We start from the raw sequence: 25848 nt of genomic DNA, 5'->3' as shown, positions 1-25848 counted from the left end.
GTTACCTCACTAACACTTGATCTACATGGCCCATCTCATTTCCAAGAACCAGCTCCGACAATGCATCTTTTTCTTGTTGGATTGGACACATACTACTGTAGAAAATTCTCCCGAAAATAACCTATGCCCCTCTTCACCCTTTACACTACCTCTGTCCCAGTCTACATTTGGGTAATTAAAGTTCCCAATTATAACTACTCTACAATGCCTGCATCTCTCTAATTTCCCTGCAAATTTGTTCTTCAAAACCCTTCTCACTATTTCAGGGTCTGTTGACTACACCAAGCAATGCACCCTTTGTGTTCCTTAGCTCTAGCCAAATTGATTCTGTCCCTTGAACCCTCTGGGACATCCTCTTTCTCCAGCACTGCAACGCTCTCCTTAAGCAATACCAACACCCTTCCTCCCTTCCCATCTCTTCTGAACACCTTGTTTCTGGGAATATTTAACATCCAGTTCTGCCCTTCCTTGAGCCAGGTCTCTTATCGCCGCAACATCATATTTCCACATGGCAATATGCGCCTGTAACTCCCCAATCATATCTACCATACTCCGTGCATTCACATATATGCATAGTAATCCAGATTTAGATTTTTTGTTACTTTGTCCCTTACCCCAACTTTATCTAATAACTTACTATTCTCTATTATAGTGCTATCTGTCCTTCCCAGTATTTTGTGCATCTTGGTATTCCTCTCATTTTTTCTTGGTTCCTACACCTCTGCCGAGTTAAGCCTTCCCAAATGCAAGGGACTCGGTCCCAGCTCTATTCAGGTGCAACCCATCCAGCTTGTCCAGATGCCATCTCCCCCAGAACCAGTCCCAGTGGCCCAGAAATTTAAAGCCCTCCCTTCAGCACCATTTTTCCAGCCAAGCATTCAGTTGCCTTATCCTCCTATTTCTGTACTCACTGGCATATGGCAATGGGAGCGATCTGAAGATGACTACATTAGAGGTTTTGCTTGCTAATTTTCTACCTCGCTCCCCAAATTCAGATTGCCAGACCACATCCCCCTTTCTACCAAAGTCATTGGTACCAGTGTGAACTACGACATCTGGATGATCACCCTCTCCTGGAAGAATGTCCTGCAGCTGCCCTGTGACATCCTTGACACCGACACCAGCAAGGCAACATACCACCCTAGAGTCACATCTATGGCCACTGAAACGCCTGTCTGTTCCCTTAAACAATGAATCCCCTATCACTATAGCTCTTCCTTTCTTCTTCTTCCCCTCCTGTACAACCAAGCTGCTCGTGGTGCCACAAACTTGGCTCTGACTGCACTCCTCTGAGGAACCAACACATTCACCAGCTTCCAAAACTGAAAACCAATTTGTGAGCGGGACCCCCAGGGACTCCTGCACTACTTGCCTACTTCCCTTGGGCTGCCTGATGGTCACTCATTCCCTTTCTGTCTCCAGGCCCTTAAGCTGCAGTGTGACCACCTCTCTGAACGTGCTATCCACATAGATCTCAGCCTCATAGATGCACCACAGTGACTCCAGCCACTGCTCAAGTTCTGAAACCCGGAGCTCAAGTTTCTGCAGCTGACAGCACTTTCTGTACATGTGGTCAGCTGTAGCATCCATGACTTTGCACATATTACAGGACACGCATTCCAGTTGACTGAGCTGCCCTGCCATGTCTTCCCTTAATGCTAACTTTATTATACTTTGGATTATTTATATTACATTATTATATTAGCCCTAAATTTCCCTTTTTCCTGGCGTTTTACAGTTAAATCCAAGTATAGGAACTTTAAAAATTTTATACTTTTCTAATTTACTCACCAGTTCCCACTTTCCAAGGCCACTGCTCTTCTTTCTGAGCAAAGGTTGAAAAAGAAAAGACCACTTCTTCCGTTCTCACTGAACTCCTTCAGTCACCAAACTCCAACTGAAGCTCTCTACTGCAGCCAAAAACAGCACTCTAGTTCAGACATAGTCAGCACTATGAGATAGCCTACTTTTATACTCTCTGAACCTAGCCTCTGAAAGCCTGATTAAGCCAGTTATCTAATTAACTAGTTGCAGTTGCAAGCAGAGTCTGTATGAGCCTTGTTTTAAGGGGCTGGATGAAAACTCACCTCCTTCTAACCCTAACAGCAACTTCCAGTTGATTGCTAAATTAAAGAGAGACTTGACTTTAGATAGAGTTTATCCCTAATTTAACCATTAAACTCCCTCAGTCACCAAACTCCAACTGAAGTCTTGCGCGCTCTCTCTCTCTACCACACACCCACCCACCCATACACACACACTCACCCACACACACACACACACACATACACTCTCACTCCCACACGTATTCACTCCCTCTGATTCCCACACACACTCATTCACACTTTAACTCCCACACACACTCACTCACTCCCACACATTCATTCTCTCAGTCTCACACACTTTCACTCCCACACACACTCAGTTTCACTCCCACACACACTCAGTTTCACTCCCACACGCATACACGCTCATTCTCATCTTCACTCCCACACACTTACTCACTCCCACACATATACATGCTCACTCACAGTTTCACTCCCACACACACACTCCCTCACTCTCACACACTCACTCACTCACCCTCTTACTCCCACACATACACACACACTCACGCTCTCACTCCCACACACTCACTCTCACACTCTCACTCCCACACACTCACACACTCTCACTCCCACACACACTCACTCACACTTTCACTCACTCCCCCATGCACACACACTAACTCATCTCTCACTCCCACAAACGCACTTACTCATTCCCCCCAACACACACACTTTCACTCCCACACACATGCAATCACTCACACTCTCACTCCCACACATACTGATTCACTCACACTCTCAATCCTCCCACACACACATTCCCACATATGCACACACTCACTCAGTCTCTTACTCCCCCTCACACACAATCCCTCACTCTCTCACTCCCACATGCACACACTCACTCGCTCTCTCAATCCCACACTCTCTCACTCCCACACACACACTCAGCAGTCAGCCTCTTCCTCTGTCCCCTCAACCACCCCATGGGGCTCCGCTCTGCAATGGCTCATTCCCAGATCTTGCAGCCAGCCTCTCCTGCCTGAAGCCCTGAACCTTGCAGCCTGCCTCTCCTTCCTGGGGCCTTGGACCTCGCAGCTATCCTCTCCTCCCTGGGGCCCTGGCACTCTGCTCCACTGCACTCTGCTCTCTGGACCCTGGTTGGGGCTGCCGGATCAGGCACTATACTACTGGTTGGGGAGCTGCACTTAACGTTGATGGGACCACCACTGGCTCGTGGGCCTCACAATGAAGAATACTGTCCTGGGATCTTGAAAGAAGTGGCTAATGAGATGGTTTTAATTTTCCAAAACACCCTGGATTCGGGGAAGTTTCCATTAGATTGGAAAATAGCAAATATAACTTCGTTATTAAAAAAGGGGCTGGGGATCGGGGGAGACAGAAAGCCGGAAACTACAGGCCAATTAGCTTAACACCTGTCATAGGGAAAATGTTCAAAGCTATTATTAAGGATGTTATAACAGGGCACTTAGAAAAATTCAGGGTAACCAGACAAACATGGTTTTATGAAAGGGAAACCATGTTTAACCAATTTACTGGAGTTCTTTGAAGGAGTCACATGTAGTGTAGATAAAGGGGAACTGTACTTAGATTCCCAGAAGGCATTCGATAAGATACCACATCAAAGGTTATCATGGAAAATAAAAGCTTGTGCTGTAGGGGGTAACATATTGGTACGAAGAGAAGATTGGCTAGCTAACAGGGAACAGAAGGTAGCCATAACTGGGCCTTTTGCTGGTTGGCGGGATGTAATGAGTGGTGTGCCACAGGATCAGTGCTGGGACCTCAACTTTTTACAATTTATGTAAGTGAATTGGATGAAGGCAGTAAAGGAATGGTTGCTAAATTTGCTGATGACACAAAGATAGGTAGAAAAGTAAGTTGTGAATAGGACATAAGGACAAAGTGACATAGATTAAGCGAGAAGGCAAAAATCCGACAAATGGAGTATAATGTTGGCAAATGTGAAATTGTTCATTTTGGAAGGAAGAATAAAAAAATGGGTATATTATCTAACTGTGAGAGGTTGCAGAACTCAGATTCAGAAGGATCTGGTATCCAAGTGCATGAATCACAAAAGGCTAAGATGCAGCTACAGCATGTAATTAGGAAAGCTAATAGAATGTTATCATTTATTGTAAGGGGAATTGATTGCAAAAGTAGGGAGATTATGCTTCAGTTATACAGGGCACTGGTGAGACCACATCCAGAGTACTGTGTACAGTATTGCTTTCCTTATTTAAGGAAGATGGTTTACAAGACTAATACCAGGAATGGGTGGGTTGTCTTATGAGGAAAGGTTGGATGATCCTGAGGGGGCTGGACAGAATGTTTCCTCTTGTGGGAGAATCTGGAACTCGAGGTCACGATTTAAAAATAAGTGGTTGCTCATTTAAGACAGAGATGAGGAGAATTATTTTCTCTGAGAGTTGAGAGTCTTTGGAACTCTCTTCCTCAAAAGGCAGTGGAAGTAGAGTATTTGAATATTTAAGGCAGAACTAGATAGGTTCTTGATAAGGGGGTGAAAGATTATTGGAGGTAGGCAGGTATGTGGAGTAGAGGTTACAATCAGATCAGCCATGATCTTACTGAATGGCAGAGCAGGCTTGAGGGGCCAAGTGGCCTATTCCTCCTCCAAGTGGCCTATCCCTCCTCCAAGTGCTGGAAAATCACAGCAGGTCTGGCAGTATTTGTGGAGAGAAAAACAGAGTTAATGTTTCAAGTCCAATATGACTTCTTCTGAACTGGAATGCACAGATGCACCAGATTGGCTGCATTGTCCCAGCACTTGGTATTTTTATTACATTTTGAACTTTTCCTAGTTCTGATGAAGGGTCATCAACCTGAACAGTTTAATTCTGTCTCTCCATGAATAATGCCCACCCTGATGAACATTCCCAGCCTTTTGTTTTTGCCCCCGACGTGATCAAGAACTACATTTCCCGGAAACCCCAGTGGAAGGACCCTGGGCTGTCCTCAGCACTGCTTTCTGAAGACATAGTTATTGAAATCGTAAACGGCCTGTGGACCGGAAACGGGGCAATGAGATTAATTATAACCAAATAAAACGGCGTCACCGTTAGTGACAGGAGCGAATCGGCCAGCTATAGTGCGCGTTGGGAAGAGGAGAAGCCCGGGAAGGCCCCGCGTGTTTCTGGCAGTTGAAGGAAGCCTCGAGAAGGCGGCGGAGCGGGTAAAAGGGCGGCCAGGGGAAGGGGAAGGGGAAGGGGAGGGGGAGGGGGAGGGGGCGATAGGGGGAAAGCAGGGGCCGGAATCTAGGGCTCTCCCACTTGGCCCGCTCTGCTGCCGCTGAGCCGGTCAGGTTTTGTGTGCTGGGTTGCGCGGCCTGTTTGGGCCCTTGTTGATTTTGGGGATTGTTGTTTCCCTGTCTATGAATGGCCTGTTGGTGCTGAAATCATAGCAGAAAGCGCTGGAATTATCCAACAGGTCCGTGCAGCGAGAAATATGAGTTCACGTTTCAGATCAGTGATCTTTTCATCAGTTGAGACCGGAGCGAATCCGGTTCAATACACGCAGGCATATTTTTGAGAGTAAGAGATACTTTAAAAATATTGTACATTTTCTTTTGTTATGGATACTCCACTCGCATAAAAGTTGCGGATTCCAGATCAGTAAAATTGTGTTTTTTTTGTCTGGGGCAGAAAGTAAACATTGGGATTTCTAAAGGGTTTACTGAAACTGATGCTAACCTCCAATGCATGTATAATTTTATTTCAATGCGCCACGCTGACACTGAAATCCTTAAGATAGACAATGTAGATAAGCACGTGACTGCATAAATTTTTCCTGTGTTAATGGGAACTTCATAAATGGGTGCAGTACCATACAGTTGCTAACTGTGGCATTGCTGAGCTAAAAAGTTATTTTTTCAGAAATTAAAATACTGCACGTACTGGACAGCTGAAAACAAAATCTGGAGACATTCATACCAGGCAGAATTTGAAGAAACAAAAGTTAGTCGAGATTTCAGGTGCACGACTGTTTCTCAGGACCGAAAGGTATTAAAGATGAACCGAGCAGCAAGTAGGGAAAAAAATGCACATGTAAAAAATTGTGAAGTGCTTGGACGGAGAACCAGGAGATGGTTAAGTAGCCGAAGTGGTGTTAGCAAGAGACGTAGGAAGCACACAGTGTTGTTTCCCCAATGTAGGGGAACTCACATTATGAACAGCTAATACAGTGTACTGAAAAAAAACACTGCAGATGCTGGAAACCTGAAATAAAAACAGAAAATGCTGGAAAAAGTCAGCAGGTCTGGCAGCGTCTGTGGAGAGAGAAACCGAGTTAACGTTTGGAGCCTGTGTGACTTTTCTTCAGAACTGAATATATTGCAATAGGTAGGAGGAAGTACATATAAATTGTTGTGTGTCTCAGGAGTGTTTGGGGCCCTGGACTATGGTGTTGATAAAGGTGTATTTCCTGTGATTGCATGAAGAGATGCCAGGTTTATGAGATGACTGCTTTAAGTATTTTTTAAGGGATTCATGCCTGATTATTCTTAGTATGACACATTTGATAGGATACAGTTTGTTCATGTCCTTGATAAGATTTAAGTTGCATTTTTCTCTTCTATAATTATATGTTTTTGAGTTTTCACTACATTTTTCTTCTTGTAAGACTGCAACTCTTACTGGGGTACAGCGCATTCTTCATGTGAGCCCAACTAGTGAGCTTTGGAAGGTAGTTTGCCTATGGAGGAAGAAGCATCATTGCAAAGTTTGACCCTCCCCTCATGGTGTGGCACTCACTGTATGGTAGTGCAAACTAATTATATATTTGGTTCCTCAATTAAGTTTGATTTGTGCCCATATTCTTATACCAAGTCTGTCCAGTCACACATTTGCATTGCTGAGACATTGGGGATTTTTTCCATGATCTCCACAAATTCATTTTTTATATCTCTTAAATTTTTACTGGAAACTAAATGCTCCTTGTCAAAATTATTTCATCTTTGCTTTCTAGTTTGTTCCTCTTTTTGACAAATTTTGTTACGTTTGGTAGCTCAAAGTAAAATTAAATAACTAATACCATAGTTATGATTCTTTGAATTGGTTTGATGTACAATTTGTATTCATGGAATGTGGGTTTGTGGCAGGCACATGTATAGAACAGAGAGAAGGTGGGGAAAGCACAGCAAACATGATTAATTTTGTTGCATCTTGTTATTCTCTGGTTAGTTTCCTCAGATTCACGTAGTTGCAATTTTGAGCTTGTTGTACAGTGCTGGCCTCTATTTTTAGAGATAGATATTGTCTGTGTACTTTCACTACTTTTGTAGTTAACTAGCAGAGTCCTGCAAAACATTTGCGTTAAAATTAGTATCTTCATTGCAACAGTGTTTCTTTAAATACGTTATTTCTAGTTATTCTTTCACCAAAGACTTGAACATAATCAAAACTTCTCATTCTGGAAAAAGCTGCATAAAGCATGAAAATGTGTCAAAACACCCAGAAATATAAATACAGTTTTGTCAAGAGTTTGGTCCAGTAATTTTCAATTATAGTCATGGAAAATGGCAGTCTAATTGGGAACTGTTTTCTCCTGACTTAAAGGCAGGTTTGCATTTGACGGGCACAATATCATTCAAGGAATAAACACCCCAAATCCTTGAAATCTGTTAACTCATTTGTAGAGAGTGTGAAGAGCATGAGCAATTGGCTTTACTCTGGGGAAACAATGAATGTGTGATCTGGGCAAAAGTACAGTGATCAGATTTACAGAAATTGATCTTGTAGTTCTCATCGAACTTGGATAAAATAATTTATAACACAATTGGAAAATGAGAGTCAGGATTGTAGGTTTTTGCTTTATTCTCAGATGAGGACAGACCTAAGGTGATAGTGCACTGAAGTGTCAGCTTGACATTATTGTAGATGCTGTCTTTCAGAAGAAATCAAGGGCTCATTTGCCTATGTTGGTGTACACAAAGGACTTTGTGCTACTAGGTAGAGCATGCCATACAATATAGGTTAACTCATTCATTTCATTCCCTCCATCTCATTCCTTATTTGAGGATTTTTCTGTGTGCAAATTGCCTTCTGTATTTGCCCAAATAAATGATTATCGAATTTCAGTTTTAAGCATACAGACCATTTGCTTTCACACCATTAAAGCTTTGCATTGTAGTTTATTTCACACCAATTATACAAACTGACCTTTATTTATAAGCTCTTTGTGCAGAAAAGAGCTGACAGGATGAAACAAGGATTTCCCTCCTTTTTCTGTCACCCTCTTATCAAGGTGTTTATTTCTCACTGAGGCACAGTTTCTTGGTACCATCTGCCTTCCGATAACCATTCCAAATGACTGTCACCCTGGCTAACTCATCCCAGCTAAGACCTAGCCTCGACTCTTGCAACTCTAGGCTAGCAAGTATATTTTCCAGGGAGAAACTTAAATTTACTTTGTGCTGCTTCTTTGGGGTTTCTTCCAATCTCTCTAAAATTATTCAGGTGATTGAGAGAATCCTGGTGGAAATTTGATCTCCATATGTCACTTCCTTTTTAGCTTTATTCTTTTTGTTTTTGTCTTCACCTCCACCAGCCCCACCCCCTACTCTAATCTCCTATGTCTACTCAAGCCTAATTTCTCCTGTGTTTCTGAATACTCCTCTCCCGTTTTCACCAATTCTCAGATCTATGAATGCCCTTCTTTCATTCTGAATTAATCTATTAATATGGGAAATAGTCCAATTTTATTGTGTGGATGAAGCTATGATAGTCACATCTCCCATTTGTGCTCCCTGAAGAATTGTCTCACCGAGGAAGCAGCAATATATACATGACAAATCAGTAATGAAAGATCAAGAATCTGAAGCCATAACTAATTTTAAATGTTCATGCATTTGTGTCTGCAACCTAAAAGTTAACCTTGAGATAAGAATGGATAAAGTAAGATTTTAAAAAAAATCTAATACTTGTTTGTTGAATATGATGGGGAAACCTCCACCAGGACATTTTATTTGTGGCAACAGAACAAGTATAGATTGACCGAATCAATTAAAATATTCCAGTGCCAATCAGTCATGTTGTAAACAACATCAATCTAACGCAAATGGAACATCAAACTACAATCAGCACTCTGTTCCCTGCCATGTAGGTATATACACAACCACAAGAAATTATGGTCAAGACCTAAAGCATTTTGTGAATGGTGAGGGAGGGAGTTCAAGTAGCCAAGAGCATGTTATAATTTGTCTGAAAAGAATCCTATCTCGAATATAAATTCTGTCATTGGTCCCTGACTGTGATTCAGGATGGTGGTAATCCGGTTCAGCAGTGGTCCTTTTGGTTTAACCCTCCATCTGATTAGTGCCAATTTGATTTTTTTTTTAGCTTTTTGCATTTCTGTACTGAATTCTCTCAATGTCGTCTACTTGAAATCATATAGATCAATCAGTTCTGGTCCAGCCTCTTAAAGCCGGCCACTCGGAGATGTGCAAGTGTTCCAAGGTGACTCTTGCTGAGTAAACCTAGGAGAAAATCTGAGGCATTTTCCATATCTGAGGCTCACCATTTCTTGTGAGAAGTTAAGAATTTGTGTTCTTTGCTACAGGGTAAACCAAGATGACTAAGAAGAGAAAGCGTCAAGATGACTTTCAAAAAGTGAAGCTAAAAGTTGGCAAAAGGAAACCTAAAGCAGACAATGCAACCAACACCAGCTTCAAAACTCGTGCCATCTATGTTCCAGAACAACTGAAGTGTGATGCATCACTGCCAACAAATCACCGCAAACTTAACATAAAGGTACATGTGCTATCCTCAGTCTGTGATATTTGATGGTGAAGTTAAGTACAATGCAATTTTCTCTTTTAATTTTCTCTCTCCTTGAAGGTTGTCATGAAATCCAATTATTTTTGTCCCTATGTACTTTATAAGTTAGCACCTGTGCTTTTAGGGCACAGGATGTTCCAATGAAGTTTATCTAAATCTCAGTGGATCATGACTCTGGGTTGTTTGCTGTTTGCAGGATGTTTTGCTTGTTACATTTAATCCTGCCTAGTAATAAGAGGATGGGGGGGGAGAAGACCCTCTTAGAATGTTTTGATAGGCTACCCAGAAGTTCACTTGTTATTGAAGAGCAGTTCAGGGTCAGTCAGTTTTAGTCAAAGAGAGAGTCAGGAGCAGGAGAAGAAACTCCATGCAGCTAAAGTGCTCTGTTAGCTCTGAGGAGCTGGGTTGGCAGGCTTCAAGTAGCGAGGGCTTGGGAGAAGCTCCGGTGAGCCAAAAGGCAGAGAAGGATTGGTGATTCTGTGCTGTGGGCAGTGGGGACAAAGGTAATCCTTTGGAGCAGTGGTGTTCTGCTTGTCATGCTTGTAGAGCTGAAGTTGTGCCTGTGAGTTGGTGCTAGAATGTAGTCTTGGGAATCCAGGGGGACATAGTTTTGGGAGATGAAATTGAAATCCTGGGAAATGAACATTGTTGAGGCAGTCCAAGTCAGAGTGGTTTTGAGAGAATTCAGAGACCTGATCTTCGAAAGTGGAAAGTTTGGAATCCCTCGTAAGGGAGACAAAGTTTCAACAAGATTGTCTAAATCTCAGTGGATACTGACTCCGGGTTGTTTGCTGAGAAATCTGTGGGATCTGTCTTGGTCACATCCGCCATTGATTGTGCAGTGTGGTGTGTTCGACCACAGTTTGCCTGTTAATTCACATGTGCCTCGGCTTGATTCTGAATGTTAGAGTATAAGATAGATATTGTAAATTGTTTTACTTTCCTGACTTTGTATAGTAAAGTTTATTTTTTCATTCAAAAGCCATGGAATCTTGTGGTTTTATTCACTTTGTCTACTTTAACCAAAAAGTTATTTGGCCCTGACTGGGTTGTACAAAAAATTTGGGGGTTTGGTTCAAGATCATAAGGTAAATCCTTATTTGCTGATCCTCAAGTGCCAATTTGTTATGGATGCTAAGGCATCCATAAGCGAGTGCGTTGGACATACAGATCCTGTTTTCAACTTATATTTGTGTGACAGCACTTCCAGAAGGAGTCAGTGAATAAAACTAGAAACCCTGACTGATATCCTTCTTGCCTCTTGCCTATGAGTGGCAGGTCACTTGGCCCGCCCCAAACATTCTCTTGGCTGACAATGGTTAAATTGGCACAGAGCATGTGTTAATTGCCTGGTCTATGTCTCAGTATCTTATTTGCCATCATTATCCTCTAAATCAAGTGTTCATTCTTGTCACTTGCTAAAGCTTTACTGTTTGCAGCAATTACCTAAAAACAGGCCTAGAAAGAATGGAGACCACGTGGGTTTGACAGGCATTAGTGGAGTACCTAAGTATGAATGATCAAAAAAGGGGATTGCATAAAATAGTATTTCAAAATTTGTAGCTAACTTTCAGGCTTACTATTTTTTTTTAAATGCTTGTGCTCGTGAAAAAAAAGAGAACATGAGATTTCCTGAACTCATTACTTGCGTTTGAACCCACACTGGGCAGGATTGTCTTGCATGGAATGATTCTTCTAAGTTTAATTTGCACGACTCTCAAAAGGTTAAGTAAGAAAAACATTGACTAAGTTTTTGTGGCATGGACAGCCTCACCAACTAAGTACTGTTTGTCAAAGTCTTCTGCACTTTCAACAATCATGGCAAATGTTACTACATCAAACTTGTTAGCTGTTTTGCTTGTGGTAGACTCCTCGTTGACTATGTCCAAGCTGTGCTTATCCTTATGTGACTCTGTGGGTGGCACTCTTGTCTCAGAAAGTCCTACCCCAAAAACTTGAGCGCATAATCTAGGCTGATATTCCAGAACTGTTGGAGCTGCTAAAAGCTATGTACTTTCATGTAACTTACTACCAAACTTTTAAAAAGAAAATCTAGCTTAAGAGCCAATAGCTTGCAGTGCTGCTCAAGTCACAATATTGCAGAGGAATATCTGTTCAGCTATATCTTGCCCATTCCCCTATAGTTAACATTGGCAAGAGTGTGACATGAAATTTTGCCATCTATTAGATAAGGTAGACACTGGTGGCCTGGTAGTCTCATTAAAACTATTGGTCTCCATAGCTTTACTGCTTTTTGATATCAGTACTGACTGAACAGAAATTTTCTCCACTGGAAGGATAGAAGCCATTTTTTTCAGTCCCTGTTCTGAAGTCTGCTCCCTAGCTAATGATTCCAGAGCTCTCCATTGCAAAAATCTGTGATTAAACGGACAGTTGCAACCTTGCTGTCATATTTGACCCAAAGCTGAGCTTGTGCTCACATATGCGTGCCATTGCTAAGATCTCTGTAACTTCCCTCCCTCCCTGCAACCACCGCCTCTCTCCCCCCCCCCCCCCCAAAATCCAACCTCAGTCCATCTGCTGCTGAAACCCTTGTCCATTTGTTACCTCTTGTTGCCTTTGTTACCTCTAAACGTGACTATTCCAGTGCACTCCCTGTTACCTCTAAACGTGACTATTCCAATGCACTCCCAGCTAACCTCCCACATCCCACCCACCATAAACTTGAGGTCATCCAGTGGGCTGCTAGTGCCCATTCACCTATTCCCCTGTGCTCATTGACCTACGTTGTCCCTTGGTCAAGCAATGTCTTGATTTTAAAATTCTCATGCTTGTTTTCAAATCTCTCCATGACCATGTCCCTCCCTGTCTCCTGTAACCTTCTCCATACCCACAACCTCCCGAGAAAGCTATGCTCATCTAATTCTGGCCTCTTGAGCACCCTATATTTTAATTGCTCCACCATTGGTGGCCATGCCATCAATTGCCTACGTCATAAGCTCTGGAATTTTCTCCTACAAAAGGGGAGATATGGTGTAGTGATAATATTACTGGACTAGTAATCCAGAGACCCAGGCTAATGCTCTGGGGAACAAAAACAAAAATATCTGGAAAAACTCAGCAGGTCTGACAGCATCTGCGGAGAGGGATACAGTTGACATTTCGAGTCCGTGTGACCCTTCATCAGAACTAAGACATATAGAAATGAGATGAAATATATGCTGGTAGAAGGGGGTGGGACAGGAGAGCTTGATAGGGGGCCAGTGATCAGTGATAGGTGGAGGCCAAGAAGAGACTGCCAACGATGTCATAGACAAAAGGACATAGGGATGTTGATGGTGGTGATATTATCTAAAAGATGTGCTAATGGGGATATTAAGGGAAGCAAGTTAGTGGCAGATGGCCCTAGTGTGGGTAGGGGAGGGGGGGGTGGGGGAGGTGGGGTGGGAAGGGATCTAAATGGGTTAAAAGCTGGAGATGAAACAATAGATCAAAATAAATTTAAAAATAGGAGGGAAAAGAAAAAATAGTGTTTTAAAAAAATATATAAATTATTGGAAAAAGGTGTATCGGGATGGGGATGGAGGAGAGAGTTCATGATCTGAAATTGTTGAACTCAATATTAAGTCTGGAAGGCTGCAAAGTGCCTAGTTGGAAGATGAGGTGCTGTTCCTCTAGTTTGCGTTGAGCTTCACTGAAACATTGCAGTGGGCTAAGGGCAGACATGTGGGCATGAGAGCAAAGTGGTGTGTTGAAATGGCAAGCAACAGGGAGGTCTGGGTCATGCTTACGTTTGGTCCTATCCAATGTAGAGGAGATCGCATTGGAAGCAGTGAATGCAGTAGACACTTTGCTGCCTTCCGGACTTAATATTGAGTTCAACAATTTCAGATCATGAACTCTCTCCTCCATCCCCATCCCCTTTCCGATCCTTTTTCCAATAATTTATAATATTTTTTTAAACACTATATTTTTTCTTTTCCCTCCTATTTTTAAATTTATTTCGATCTATTGTTTGCTCCACCTTTTAGCCCATTTAGATCCCTTCTCCCCCCACCCACCCTACCTGCACTAGGGCCATCTGCCACTAACTTGCTTCCCTTAATGTCCCCATTAGCACATCTTTTAGATAATATCACCACCATCAACATCCCTTTGTCCTTTTGTCTATGACATCATTGGCAGTCTCTTCTTGGCCTCCACCTATCTCTGGCCCTCTATCGAACTCTCCTGTCTCACCCCCTTCTACCAGCATATATTTCATCTCATTTCTATATGTCTTAGTTCTGATGAAGGGTCATACGGACTCGAAACGTCAACTGTATCCCTCTCCGCAGATGCTGAGTTTTTCCAGGTATTTTTGTTTTTGTTCTAGATTTCCAGCATCCACAGTATTTTGCTTTTATCTTAATGCTCTGGGGACATGGGTTCAAATCCCACCAAGGCAGTTGGTGGAATTTGAATTTAGTTAAATCTGGAAGTTTGAAGCTGATCTCAGTAATGGTGACTATGAAACTATTGTTATGATATGGCAGATGGTAATTGCCAGACTGACCAAATCCCAGAAGGAAACTTGGTCAAGCTATCACAACAATTTTGCAAATTGTATTTATTACGAGAAGGTAAACGAGAATGTATACTGAAGTTAGAAGTAAAGAGTCCACTACCATCCTTGGAGATTTTAAAGATTAAATGAGAACATTTATTAACAAAAGAAAGTAAGTTAAAAGCACAAGATTACACTTTTATACAGTTAAACTTAGTCTTACAACATTTCCCAAAGGATTTTTACTTAACTAGACTCTCAATTACACACCCCTTTAAGGCAACAGCCCAAATAGATTTATTAATCTATAAAACATCCAGCAATAATACTACAAGCACCCATTGTTGCTATAAGGGAGGTATTTCACAGCTTCTCTCTCCTTCTCACTCGACAATGGAATTCCAAAGCTTTTTACAAAACCTTGCTCTCTGGAACAAGCAAACACTTCTCTGGGGTGGCTAGAGGCTGCTTTTGCACAGGCCTATTTTACACAGTCCACTTCTCGAGATCTTCCAGGGCTACTCCCCATACAGCTTTCTGTCTTTCTTTTCAATATATTTTCCCCCTTTTGATCTGTAAATCCCATTGTTTCACCCTTTCTTTGGCAGTTACTTTTCTCAGAATATAAAAATCTTTCATGTTGTCACTATGGCCAGCACTTTCGGGCAAAATAAACTTTTTGCCTTATTTATCTTGCCAGTGGTAAAACATCTTATGTCCCTTTGAAAATCAAACAGCCTCTCAATTTATCTACAGCTGCAAATTCAATACACACTGTACCTGCTGAGACCTTATCTCCATTTCAAAATGCCTGTTTTACACTTATCCTGTTTGATGATTCAAATCTTGCAGTCTGACCGTCTTTAGTTTAATTAAATTAGACACACACACACACACACACCACCCCACAGTCCCCCACAAGCCTGCTGTAAAGTATCTCACAGTAATATTAGGAAATAAATGCTTTCTTCTTTACAGTATCATCGATTGTCATAACAACCCATCTGTTTCACTAATGTCCTTTTTAGGGAAGGAAATCTGCCGTTTTTCGCTGATCTGGCCTACCTGTGACTGCAGACTTACAACAATGTGGTTGAATCTTAACTGCTCTCTGAAATGGCCTTGCAAGCCACTCAGTTCAAGGGCAATTCGGGATGGGCAACAATGCCCACATCCTGTGAAAGAATAAAGAAAAAAAATGCCTCCTCCTCTCTGTTTTCCTCCTACAAGACACCTATCTCTTTGATAAAGCTTTTCGTCATCTGACCTAATTTCTCACATGGTTTGGTGTCATATTTTGTTATTTAATGATCCTGTGAAGTGACTTGGGTGTTGAGTGATGCCAAAAGGCACTTCATAAATAAAAGTTGTTATTGAATCAAAAAGTAAGAGATGGTTTTCTCTCTAGCCAGCAAAGATAGCTATGTAAACTAATCTGCTGAGCTGACATAAGGTGCTTTTTAAATTAAAGTGCTCATGAACATTATGGATATACATAATATGTACACAAACAGTAGTTATGCCTCCTTGAATTGTACATGGAAGAGTGAAGACCAAGTATAATCTTCAGGAAAAGTAAGGCTAGAGGGAAGAGGAATTGGATCAGGACATACAGATGTACTTAATATCAAATATTCTGTGCTTATATTTGTATAATACACTGATTTGCTATTTGTAATCAAGCAGCAAAATTTAGGACAGTTTGTAGAGCAGTGAAGGAGAGTTAGCTGCATCATAATTGCAGGTAGCCTTGTGGCATGGATCGGTAATTGGTTGAGAGGTGGTAGACGAAGTAGGAATAAATGGAACGTTCTGTAGTGGGATATGACAGTTGGTATTTCTCCAGGATCTGTACTTGGTCCTCAGCTTTTCACCATATATGGTAAATGACTTTGCAAACTTCCTTATCTCTTTGTAAAATAACACTGCTAGGAGGCACAGAAAGATGTATGAAGGGGAGCAGTAAGTTATGAAGGCGTATAGACATGTGAAGAGACCCCATCTAGAATTTTGGGAACTGAACCTCAGAAGTCTTGGGGGTACAACTCAGATTTACTAGAATGATATCAGAACTCAAAGGGTTAAATTATGGGGACATATTGTATAAAATTGACTTGTAAGGAAAGATGTAAATGCTTTAGAAACTGTTCAAAGAAGGTTTGCTAGACTAATACCTGGAATGGGCGGGCTATCTTGTGTGGAAAGGTTGGACTGGTTAGGTTTGAATCCACTGAAGGTTAGAAGAGCAAGAGGCTACTTGATTGAGACCTTTAATATCCTGAGGGGTCTTCACAGGGTGGATGTGGAGAGGATGTTTCCTCTTGTGGGAGAATCTAGAACTAGGGGGTCACTATTTAAAAATAAGCAGTTGCTCATTTAAGACAGATCAGAATTTTTTTCTGAGGGTTGAGAGTTTTTGGAACACTCTTCCTCAAAAGGCAATGGAATCAGAGCCTTTGAATATTTTTAAGGCAGATGTAGATAGATTCTTGGTAAGCAAGGCGGTGAAAGGTTATTGGGAGTAGGTAGAATGTGGAGTTGAAGTTACAATCAGATATTTCGTAATCTTATTGAATGGCGGAGCAGGCTCAAGGGCTGAATGGCCTACTCCTATTTCATATGTTTATATATGAGTTTTGGAGGTTGTTTGGTAAATGAATTGGGATTTTAAAAAAATGATTCATTCATGGGATGTGTGTCACTGGCAAGGCCAGCATTTGTTGCTCATCCCTAATTTCCTTTGCGAAGGTGGTGTTGAGCCACTTTCTTGAACTGCTGTTATCCATGTGGTGTGGGTGCACCACAGTCTTATTAGGAAAGAAGTTTTAGGTTATTGACCCAGTGTCAGTCAAGGAATCATAACGTAGTTCCAAGTTGGGATGGTGTGTGGCTTGGAGGGGAACTTGCATTGTGCTGCCTTTGTCCTTTTAAAGTGACAAAAGGATTTGACATTCTCTGTATAGAGAAACCATTTCCTCTGAGAGAATCCAGAGCAAATGGGGGCATAATCTTAATTTTAGGATTGAAATGTGGAAGCACTCTTTCCACATGAGACAGTGGGAATTTGGAAATCTGTGCCCAAAAGGTAGTGGATGCTCAGTCAATTGAAAATTTCAAAATAGACTTTTTTATTAGGTAAAAATAGATTTTTATTAGGTAATAATATCAAGGGAGATGTATCGAAGGTTCAGAAATGGAATTGAGGTACAGGTGAAACAAGCTAGAGTAGCTGAATGACCTACTCCTGCTCCTCTGTTCCTTTGAAATTTCTCTGCAGTACAGACTGGGAAATGCAAAGCTGAGGTACTTCAGTGCCAGCACTTGTGGGTTAGTGTGATTACAGCACAAGTTAAATAAACAGTTGCCATTACATATGTAGACCTAATTTTTATTGGAAATGCACACAAATGTGTATAAATAGCTAATAGATAATTTCAAAAATTTTGTAGGAAAGGCATTCAAAGGGAAGTGTGATTGAAAGAAAGAAAACATAATAGCATTTATATTCGGCCCTTCCTGACCTCAAATTGGCTCAAAGCGCTTTGCAACCAGTGAAGTACTTTTTGAAGTGTGGTCACTGTTGTGATCTAAGTCTTTGAAATGTTAACAGATATTGAATATTTGAGCAAGTTATTTAACTTAATTTACTACTTATCTGCACATCCAAATCCTCACCTCTACCATTGCGCTCATCCCCATTAAAACCATTATTCTCTTTCATCTTGGATATTCCTCCAAGTATCTGATCTTTGCTCCCTTAGGCCCAATGGGTGTAGTCTAAAATGGATATGATGAACTACTGGGTTAGTCATTTATCTCCAATTCTGACTGGACCACACAAAGCATCATTGGGTCCTGCAAAAATTGCTCACTATTCCAGGATCATTCCGGAATGCAAAGATAACACCGCCCACCCACCCCCAACTTTTTTTGTCTGTAAACCATCTTCTTAAAATCCTCTTCTGTCTCCTTCAACTTCACCTCCAGCAATCTGTAAAGAGCTCACAGATTTCTTTGTTGCTGAGATTGAGTTCATCCAATCAACTGCCTCTGCCAACTTCTTCCTTTACCCAAGCCTACCGAGCTAAAATCCTCTAAATCTCCCCTTTTGCCCAGCCCTGCACCTGTATCTTTCTCTACTTTCTTTATTATCTCTCCATATGTATTTCCCAACCTCATCTTGTCCATATGATCTACCTCCTGCTCTATTAACCCTATTTTTGTTAGACTGACCACCTAACTTTCATTCCTGGCTTTCATGGTAGTTGACATGGTTAACATTACTCTCTCGTCAGGTACTGACCCCTCCTTAAAAAAAAAACAATCTTTGCCTGTCCTGCCAAACTACTGCCCCTTCTTCAACCTTCCTTTCCTCAAGCCTTTGAATGTGTTCTTTCTCAAATCTGTGCCCATCCTTCCCATAACTGTTTGAATTCATCCAATCAAGTTTCCTTCCCCTGCCACAGTAATGAAACAGCTATGATCAAAGTCACAAATGACATCCTATGTGAGTAACAGAAATAAACTATTTCTCTTCGTTCTTTTTGTTTTGTCCTCAGCCTTTGACAATATTGATTACAATGCCCTCCAACACCACTCCACTGTTGTGCAGCTAGGTGGGATTGCACTTCTTTCGTTCCATTTTTAACTATCTAATCATGACCATCAAACCGCCTGCAATGGCTTCTCCTCCTGCTCTGTTGTCTCTGGTGTCCCATCTCCACACCCCCACCCCCCCTGCAGTGATCTATCCTTAGCTCTCTCCAATTTCTCATGTACATGCTGCCCCTTGGAATATCATCTATCACTTGAGAACAAAATTCCAGTTTCTGCACGTTTGCTGACAACACTCAATTCTACCTCAACAGTACCTTTCTTGATGCCCCTGCTGTCTCAGTTGTCAGACTGCGTATCTGACATCCAGTACTGGATGAGAAGAAATATCCTCCAATTAAATATTAGGAGGATTGAAGCTATTGTTTTTGTTGTCCGCAACAAACTTTGCTCCTTTGCCACAGACTCCATCTCTCTCCTGACAGCTGTGTGAGGCTGAACCAGAATGTTCTCAACCTTGGTGGTGTGCGTTTTTCCCCCCCAAGCTGAGCCACCAACCACATAACTGTGCCATCACTAAGACCTCCTACTTCCATAAGATCATAAGAAATAGGAGTAAGTGCAGGCTGTTCGGCCCCTCTAACCTGCTCTGCCATTCAATAAAATCATTGCTGATCTGATTGTGGTCTGTACTTCATTTTCCTGCCTGACCGCCATTACCCTTGACTCCTTGTAGATCAAAAATATGTCTATTGCAGCCTTGAATATATTCAATAATCTATCCTCCACTGCTCTCTGGGGTAAAGAATTCCAAAGACTAATAACTCTCTAAAGAAGAAATTCCTCCTCATCTCTTTCTTAAGTGGGAGACCACATATTTTTTATACTATGCCTCTAGTTCTAGATTCTCCTATGATGGGAAATGTCCTCTGTGTCTACCCTGTCAAGCCACCTTCATAATAGCACCTGACTTCACACCGACCTTAGCTCATCTGCTGCTGAAACACTTATCTATGCCTTTGTTACCTCTCGACTTGACTTCTCTAATGCGCTCCTGGCTGGCCTCCCACATTCTTCCCTTTGTAAACTTGAGGCAGTCTAAAACTCTGTTGCTGGTGTCTTTGACTTGCACCACATCCCTTTCCCCTATTACCCCTGTGCTTGTTGACTTGTACTGGTTCCCAGTTAAGTAATGGCTTGATTTTAAGCTCATCATCCTTGTCTTCAAATCCTTCCATGGCCTTGCATCTTCCCATCTCTGCAATCTCCAGCCTGAGAACGCTCTGAGATATGCGCTCCTCTAATTCTGGCCTCTTGAACATCCAGATTTTAACTCTTTCACTTTCTGAGGGATTAAGAAACATTGTGTGAATTTTTTGTTTACACTGCCATTGAAGTGTACAGTTTATAATTTAGTTTTTCCTTTTTCTCTCAATAGGATCTGCTGACACAGTTGCACCATTATAGTTCAGGCATCAAACAGAGTGCTCTAATTGGCCTTAAAGATCTTGTATCCCAACATCCATCAGTAATTGCATCTCATCTTTCCAGTATTCTCAGTGATGTAGCAGCTGTGTTCACAGACAAAGACCCTACAGTCAGATCAGCAGCTGTTCAACTTTTGAACTTTCTTGCTCCTAGAATTTCTGGTGATCAAATGGCTCCTTTTTATCCTTTGGTTTGTGCACACCTTTCCAGTGCAATGACTCACATAGTGGAAGGGATACAAGAGGATGCCTTGAAGATCTTAGATATTTTGTTGGAGCATTATCCTGAACTTCTTACAGACCATAGCAGCATCCTACTGAAGAATTTTCTGGAGCTCATTTCACATCAGAGATTGTCAAAGGACTTGAAAACAGGAGGAAAGATGTCTTCCTGGATGCTTTCCGTCAACCCAAACCGCCGGATTACTTCTCAGCAATGGCGACTTAATGTACTGAGTAGGTTAAGAAAATTCCTGCAGGCAATTGTTGAGGGTTCAAGCCAGTCTGTGGAGAATGAAGCTATTTTTGAGAGTGACGACAGGATCAGGTCTGAACATGTGACCACGTTGCAGGTCAACTGGGAGAATTATGTAACTGGACAGCAGCACATACAGTTGTATGAGCACTCTGGATCCCAACCCAGTACCGTGATTCCATTCAAACTAAGGTGAGAAACTTTGGGAAGATCTGACTCTCCACTAAGAAATGTTAAATGACTCCATCTTAACCGAGTAGAAAGAAGACTGTTTTAATTACCCATTGTCTTTTAGTTGAGCTTGCTATGCATGTTCGTTCTATGTGCGCTAAAGCGCATTTATTGAGTAAGGAACACAATTAGCCATTTAACCTGTTTATGTGCTGACTCCATAAATCTGTTCTGCATGGCTTGCCTTCATGCAAATTAATTCTGCCTCATCAATAAACTTAAATCTGCTTATCTGTATCGTAAGGTACTTGGTAAAGATTGTGATGTACAGAACATATGGCTTCTATTAAACTCCACACTCATCCTGGGATGGGTGTGAAGGGGGTGGGGGTGGTTAAAACTCTAAAAATGGGTAACTCATCTCAACCCAAGTGCATACCCATTGTAATCCTTACAGTGTTGAGTAACAGGGTGAATGAATGAGCTCCTTATCCTGGAGAGGAAGGGGAGGGGGGACATGCAATAATACATTTAAATCGGCCTCCCACAGTGCAGTTGGGAGCCTGATAGGCAGCAATTAAATTTCAATCATGTTTCCCAGGGCTTGGGGAATCCAGCAGTGAAACAACAGGGGCTGTAGGCTCTGGAAGCTAAGTTCTGTTCATAGAACTTATTGCAGCAATGCTTCCACAAGGAAGCCTTTGTTTCTCATGTCCCCCATCCTTTTGCTAATTGACACCTTTCTTGACTCTGCCACTGCCCCTGCCCTAGGTAGTCTAATTCATCCCTATGTGAATGATTCCCACTCACAGCTGGTCTATTTTTATTTTGGATATATTGCATGTTTTTGTGTAGTTACAGTTTTGTTGTGGTTTAATGGTAATCAATTAATCTGTAAAATTACGTTACTGTCCTCCAATCACACTCGTGCTTTTTTGCTATTTTTACTGCTTCCGATTTTCTCCTGACCTTTGTGGCTTTTATTAAGGTGTGGTTCCTTCGGCACCAGCTGCATTTTAGTGTTGTGCCAAATGGGCTGTCCTGTTTGTGAGCTTGGATAGTGAATAATCGGTAACTATACCTGGACCCTCACAGCAAATCCATCTACAAATAAGCTGTTTTTTCCCAGCATAAAAATCGGGAATAAAATCTCTTGGTGTTCTATTTTTCCCTTGTCCAACCTTCTGCTGAGGCTTGCTGTGCAGGGCTTTCACTACTGCTCATTTTGAGATTTGCTATCTTGCCTGGGTGCGTGCTTAGCTTTGGTGAGGTTCGTTTACCCATTGACCCTTTGGAAGGGCTCTATTGAATTTTGCTAGTTTAGCTATTCGTAGGTGATTTAACAAGTCTGAGGAATTTCATGTGTATTCTGGATTTTGCCTTCTTGGCTGATCTTCCATTTCAGATAATCCTGACACACGTGACTTCCCCACCACCCTCCAAACAATAATTAGAAGAAGGGTTCTTCTTGGTATTGAGGGTGGTGAGGAAGTCATGTGTGTCAGGATTATCTGAAATGGAAGGTCAGCAAAGAAGGCAAAATCCAGAATAACTGAAAGGTAAAACTCTGAAAGTTCTGTTTTTTAATTCTTAGCTGGAATACTTAGTATTATTCCCTATACTTTAGTTGATAGTTAATTTATTAAGATTTTAATATAGATTGCAAAGACCTAATGAGTTTAGTTCAAACATGTCCTTTTCATAAACCCATATTAGTTTATTTTCTTTAGCTTTAATGGATCTTGAGTGTCTTCCTATACTGTTAAGTTTCTTATACCAAAAGCATTAAGCTGAACACTTAATTATTTCAAGACTCTTGAGTTTGTTGTTTACCAAAAGCTTCAAATTGGCAACAGTGATGCAAATTTGTGACACTTATGGACCATAAATTGTTGCAATGATAGTTTTGTGGTGTAGTCTTAATTGGACTAAGCTCACGATTGACATTAATTACATTTACATCATATTGCTGGTGCCGCGATCCAGTGAATTGATAAGGAAAATAAGGACAGAAAGAAAAAGTAAGAGAACAGCTAAGAATAAGCAGGACATTTGACCAAATGTGGCATCAAGGAGCGCTAGCAAAACTGGAGTCAGTGGGAATCAAGGGGGGGAAACTCCACTGGTTGGAGTCATACCTAGCACAAAGGATGATGGTTGTGGTTATTTGGGGTCAGTCATCTCAGCTCCAGGGCATCACAGCAGGAGTTCCTCAAGGTAGTGTCTTCAGGCCAACCATCTTCAGCTGCTTCATTAATGACCTTCCTTCCATTATGAGGTCAGAAGTGGGGATGTTCGCTGATTGCACGATGTTCACCATTCGCGACTCCCCATATACTGAAGCAGTCCATGCCCAAATGCAGCAAGACCTGGACAATATCCAGCCTTAGGCTGACATGTGGCAAGTAACATTCACGCCATACAAGTGTCAGGCAATGATCATCTTCAATAAGAGAGAATCTAACTATCACCCATGAAGTTCAATGGCATAACCATCACTGAACCCCTCCACTGTCAACATCCTGGGGGTTACCATTGACCAGAAACTGAACTGGACTAGCCATATAAATACTGTGGCTACAAGAGCAGGTCAGAGACTAGGAATTGTGCAACGAGTAACCCACCTCCTGACCCCCCAAAGCCTGTCCACTATCTACAAGGCACAAGTCAGGAGTGTAACGGAATACTCCCCACTTGACTGGATGAGTGTAGCTCCCAGAACACTCAAGAAGCTTGACACTGTCCAGGACAAAGCAGCCAGCTTGATAGGCACCACATCCACAAACATTCACCACCGATGCACAGTAGCAGCAGTGTGTGTCATCTACAAGATGCACTGCAGGAATTCACCACGGCTCCTTCGACAGCACCTTCCAAACCCCTGACCACTACCATCTAGAAGAACTAGGGCAGCAGATAGTTGGGAACACAGCCACCTAGAAGTTCCCCTCCAAGTGATTCACCATCCTGACTTGGAAATACATCACCTTTCATACATCACCATTCTTTAATTGTTGCTGGGGCAAAGTCTTGGAATTCCCTTCCTAACAGCACTGTGGGTGTACCTGCACCACATGGACTGCAGCAGTTCAAGAAGGCAGCTCACCACCACCTTCTCAAGGGCAATTAGGAATGGGAAATAAATGCCGGCCCAACCAGCGAAGCCCATATCCCATGAATGAATTAAAAAAAGTATTTGGTAGGCTAGTTGTGCAACATATTCAGACATTCTTGACCCATGCAGTATAGAACCAGCAGCCCGTCCATGATCATGAGTAGTGGAGACCCAATGGCTTTACTGTTGTACTGCTTTCATAAGGTATAAATTAATAGACAACAAAGACCAGATAAAGGCCAATGACCATTTAGTTTGCTTTCTACTATTTTGGTAATTATACAACGATAATTGAGTTAGTAGTTAATCATATCAATCACTCGTTACCGGTTAGACGCAGAAATTGCAGGGAAAAATTCCAGCGGTGTAGAGTTGTGGGAACTTAAGTCCAAAGTTAACCTTTTTCTCCCAAGCAGACTATGCTTAGTACACTTCATGCCTGAAATTACTCATAATTATTGTTTATCCAATATAAATTGATTTAATTTGTATTGCTGATAAAAGAGGCATTTTCTGTAAAAGCTTTTCGTCTTGCATTCATCAGGACACTTTGCAAGAACGTACCAATGTCGGGGGAAACAACATTTTGAGACTGTAGGAGAAGAGAGTGCTGATTGGTTGGCAAGTGGTCTCTGGTAGAGGTGGTGCCATGGAGAATGCACCAGTTGATGGTGACTAACAGTTAACTGCCAAGCATTGTTTGAAACTTAAACCAGACAGCTTGATTCTGGTCAAGTCATTGCCCTGTGGAATGAACCAGTGAATGGCTTTCACTTATTTTGTTTAGCTGAAACAGGTGCAATATGTGTACATATTCTTTCTGTCTGCAAAGAACAGGGCTCTGTGTATTAATATATGTAGCTTCCAGTACATGTAAATACACCACACTGCGAACTCGACTGACAATCTTAAATTGGTTGTCAGCGTAATTCTGAACACGCTGAGGATTATTTAGCAATTGTTGTCCAATCGCTGAAGTAAGAAAGTAAGAGCGGAGTGGCAACCGGCTTTGCCATTCCACGGAAGTTCATGCGCATTGTAAATCCAGCAAATTCGCAATGAAAATCAAATTCAATGGGAGCTTCATTTCGAAAAATAAAGTTAGCAACTTTGGCTAACAGAGGAGTGAAGCAATTGTTCAGTAATTTGCACAGAATGGGATCACTTGGTGTACCTCTTTTTATTGTGAAAGATTATGGATTATTTTTCTAGGAGTTATTTTGGTTCTTTCTGATATTTGGGGCTAGGATCCAACTGATCTAGCAACACCATATTTAATAATAAACTAACACCATACTAAAATAATTCGAAGAATGTGTACAATCACTCCACCTGATTTGCCTCATTTTCATTACTTATCATTTTCTGTGATGCCAAAACATGCTGCATTGTAACTAGAATTGCAGTCTTCACTTGAGCACGTAATGTCACCATACCTACTCAAATAGATTTCTATATTAAACCCTATGAAATATTATTTAGTGATCACATTTATAATCAACTTTTTAGGTAATTAATAAGTAAAGATATGATTTGGCAGAGTTGTTTATTTGGCTATTGTATTCAAAATTTTGTTATAAATAATACAGGGAATGGGAATAGACTAGTTCCAAATGTGATTGTCTTATTTTTGAGTCGTTGTCTTCTTTTTTCAGCTCCTGCTATTTTGACTTGTGA

The 25848-nt window shown here is 41.5% G+C and overlaps 1 protein-coding gene across 5 annotated transcripts in view; it reads left to right on the top strand.

The window, feature by feature from the left end:
* Nucleotides 1–5078: 5078 nt before the first annotated feature.
* tex10 (testis expressed 10) overlaps nt 5079–25848 on the top strand; it is a 159509-nt gene continuing 138739 nt past the window's right edge. Inside the window, exons 1-4 of one of the 5 annotated variants that reach the window (XM_041184793.1) lie at nt 5358–5620; nt 5963–6427; nt 9645–9835; nt 20362–21077. In XM_041184793.1, the coding sequence (XP_041040727.1) occupies nt 9656–9835; nt 20362–21077 (896 nt within the window). In that variant the 5' untranslated portion in view covers nt 5358–5620; nt 5963–6427; nt 9645–9655. Of the gene's footprint in view, nt 5263–5357; nt 5621–5962; nt 6428–9644; nt 9836–20361; nt 21078–25848 lie in introns of those variants that run through there. The other 4 variants (XM_041184795.1, XM_041184794.1, XM_041184791.1 and 1 more) reach the window with 4 other exon arrangements.

This window comes from Carcharodon carcharias, chromosome 3 (assembly GCF_017639515.1).
Source record: "Carcharodon carcharias isolate sCarCar2 chromosome 3, sCarCar2.pri, whole genome shotgun sequence".
Taxonomy (NCBI): Eukaryota; Metazoa; Chordata; class Chondrichthyes; order Lamniformes; family Lamnidae; genus Carcharodon; species Carcharodon carcharias.
Note: the sequence above shows the minus strand (reverse complement) of the source record. Positions and strands in the feature narration are given on the sequence as shown.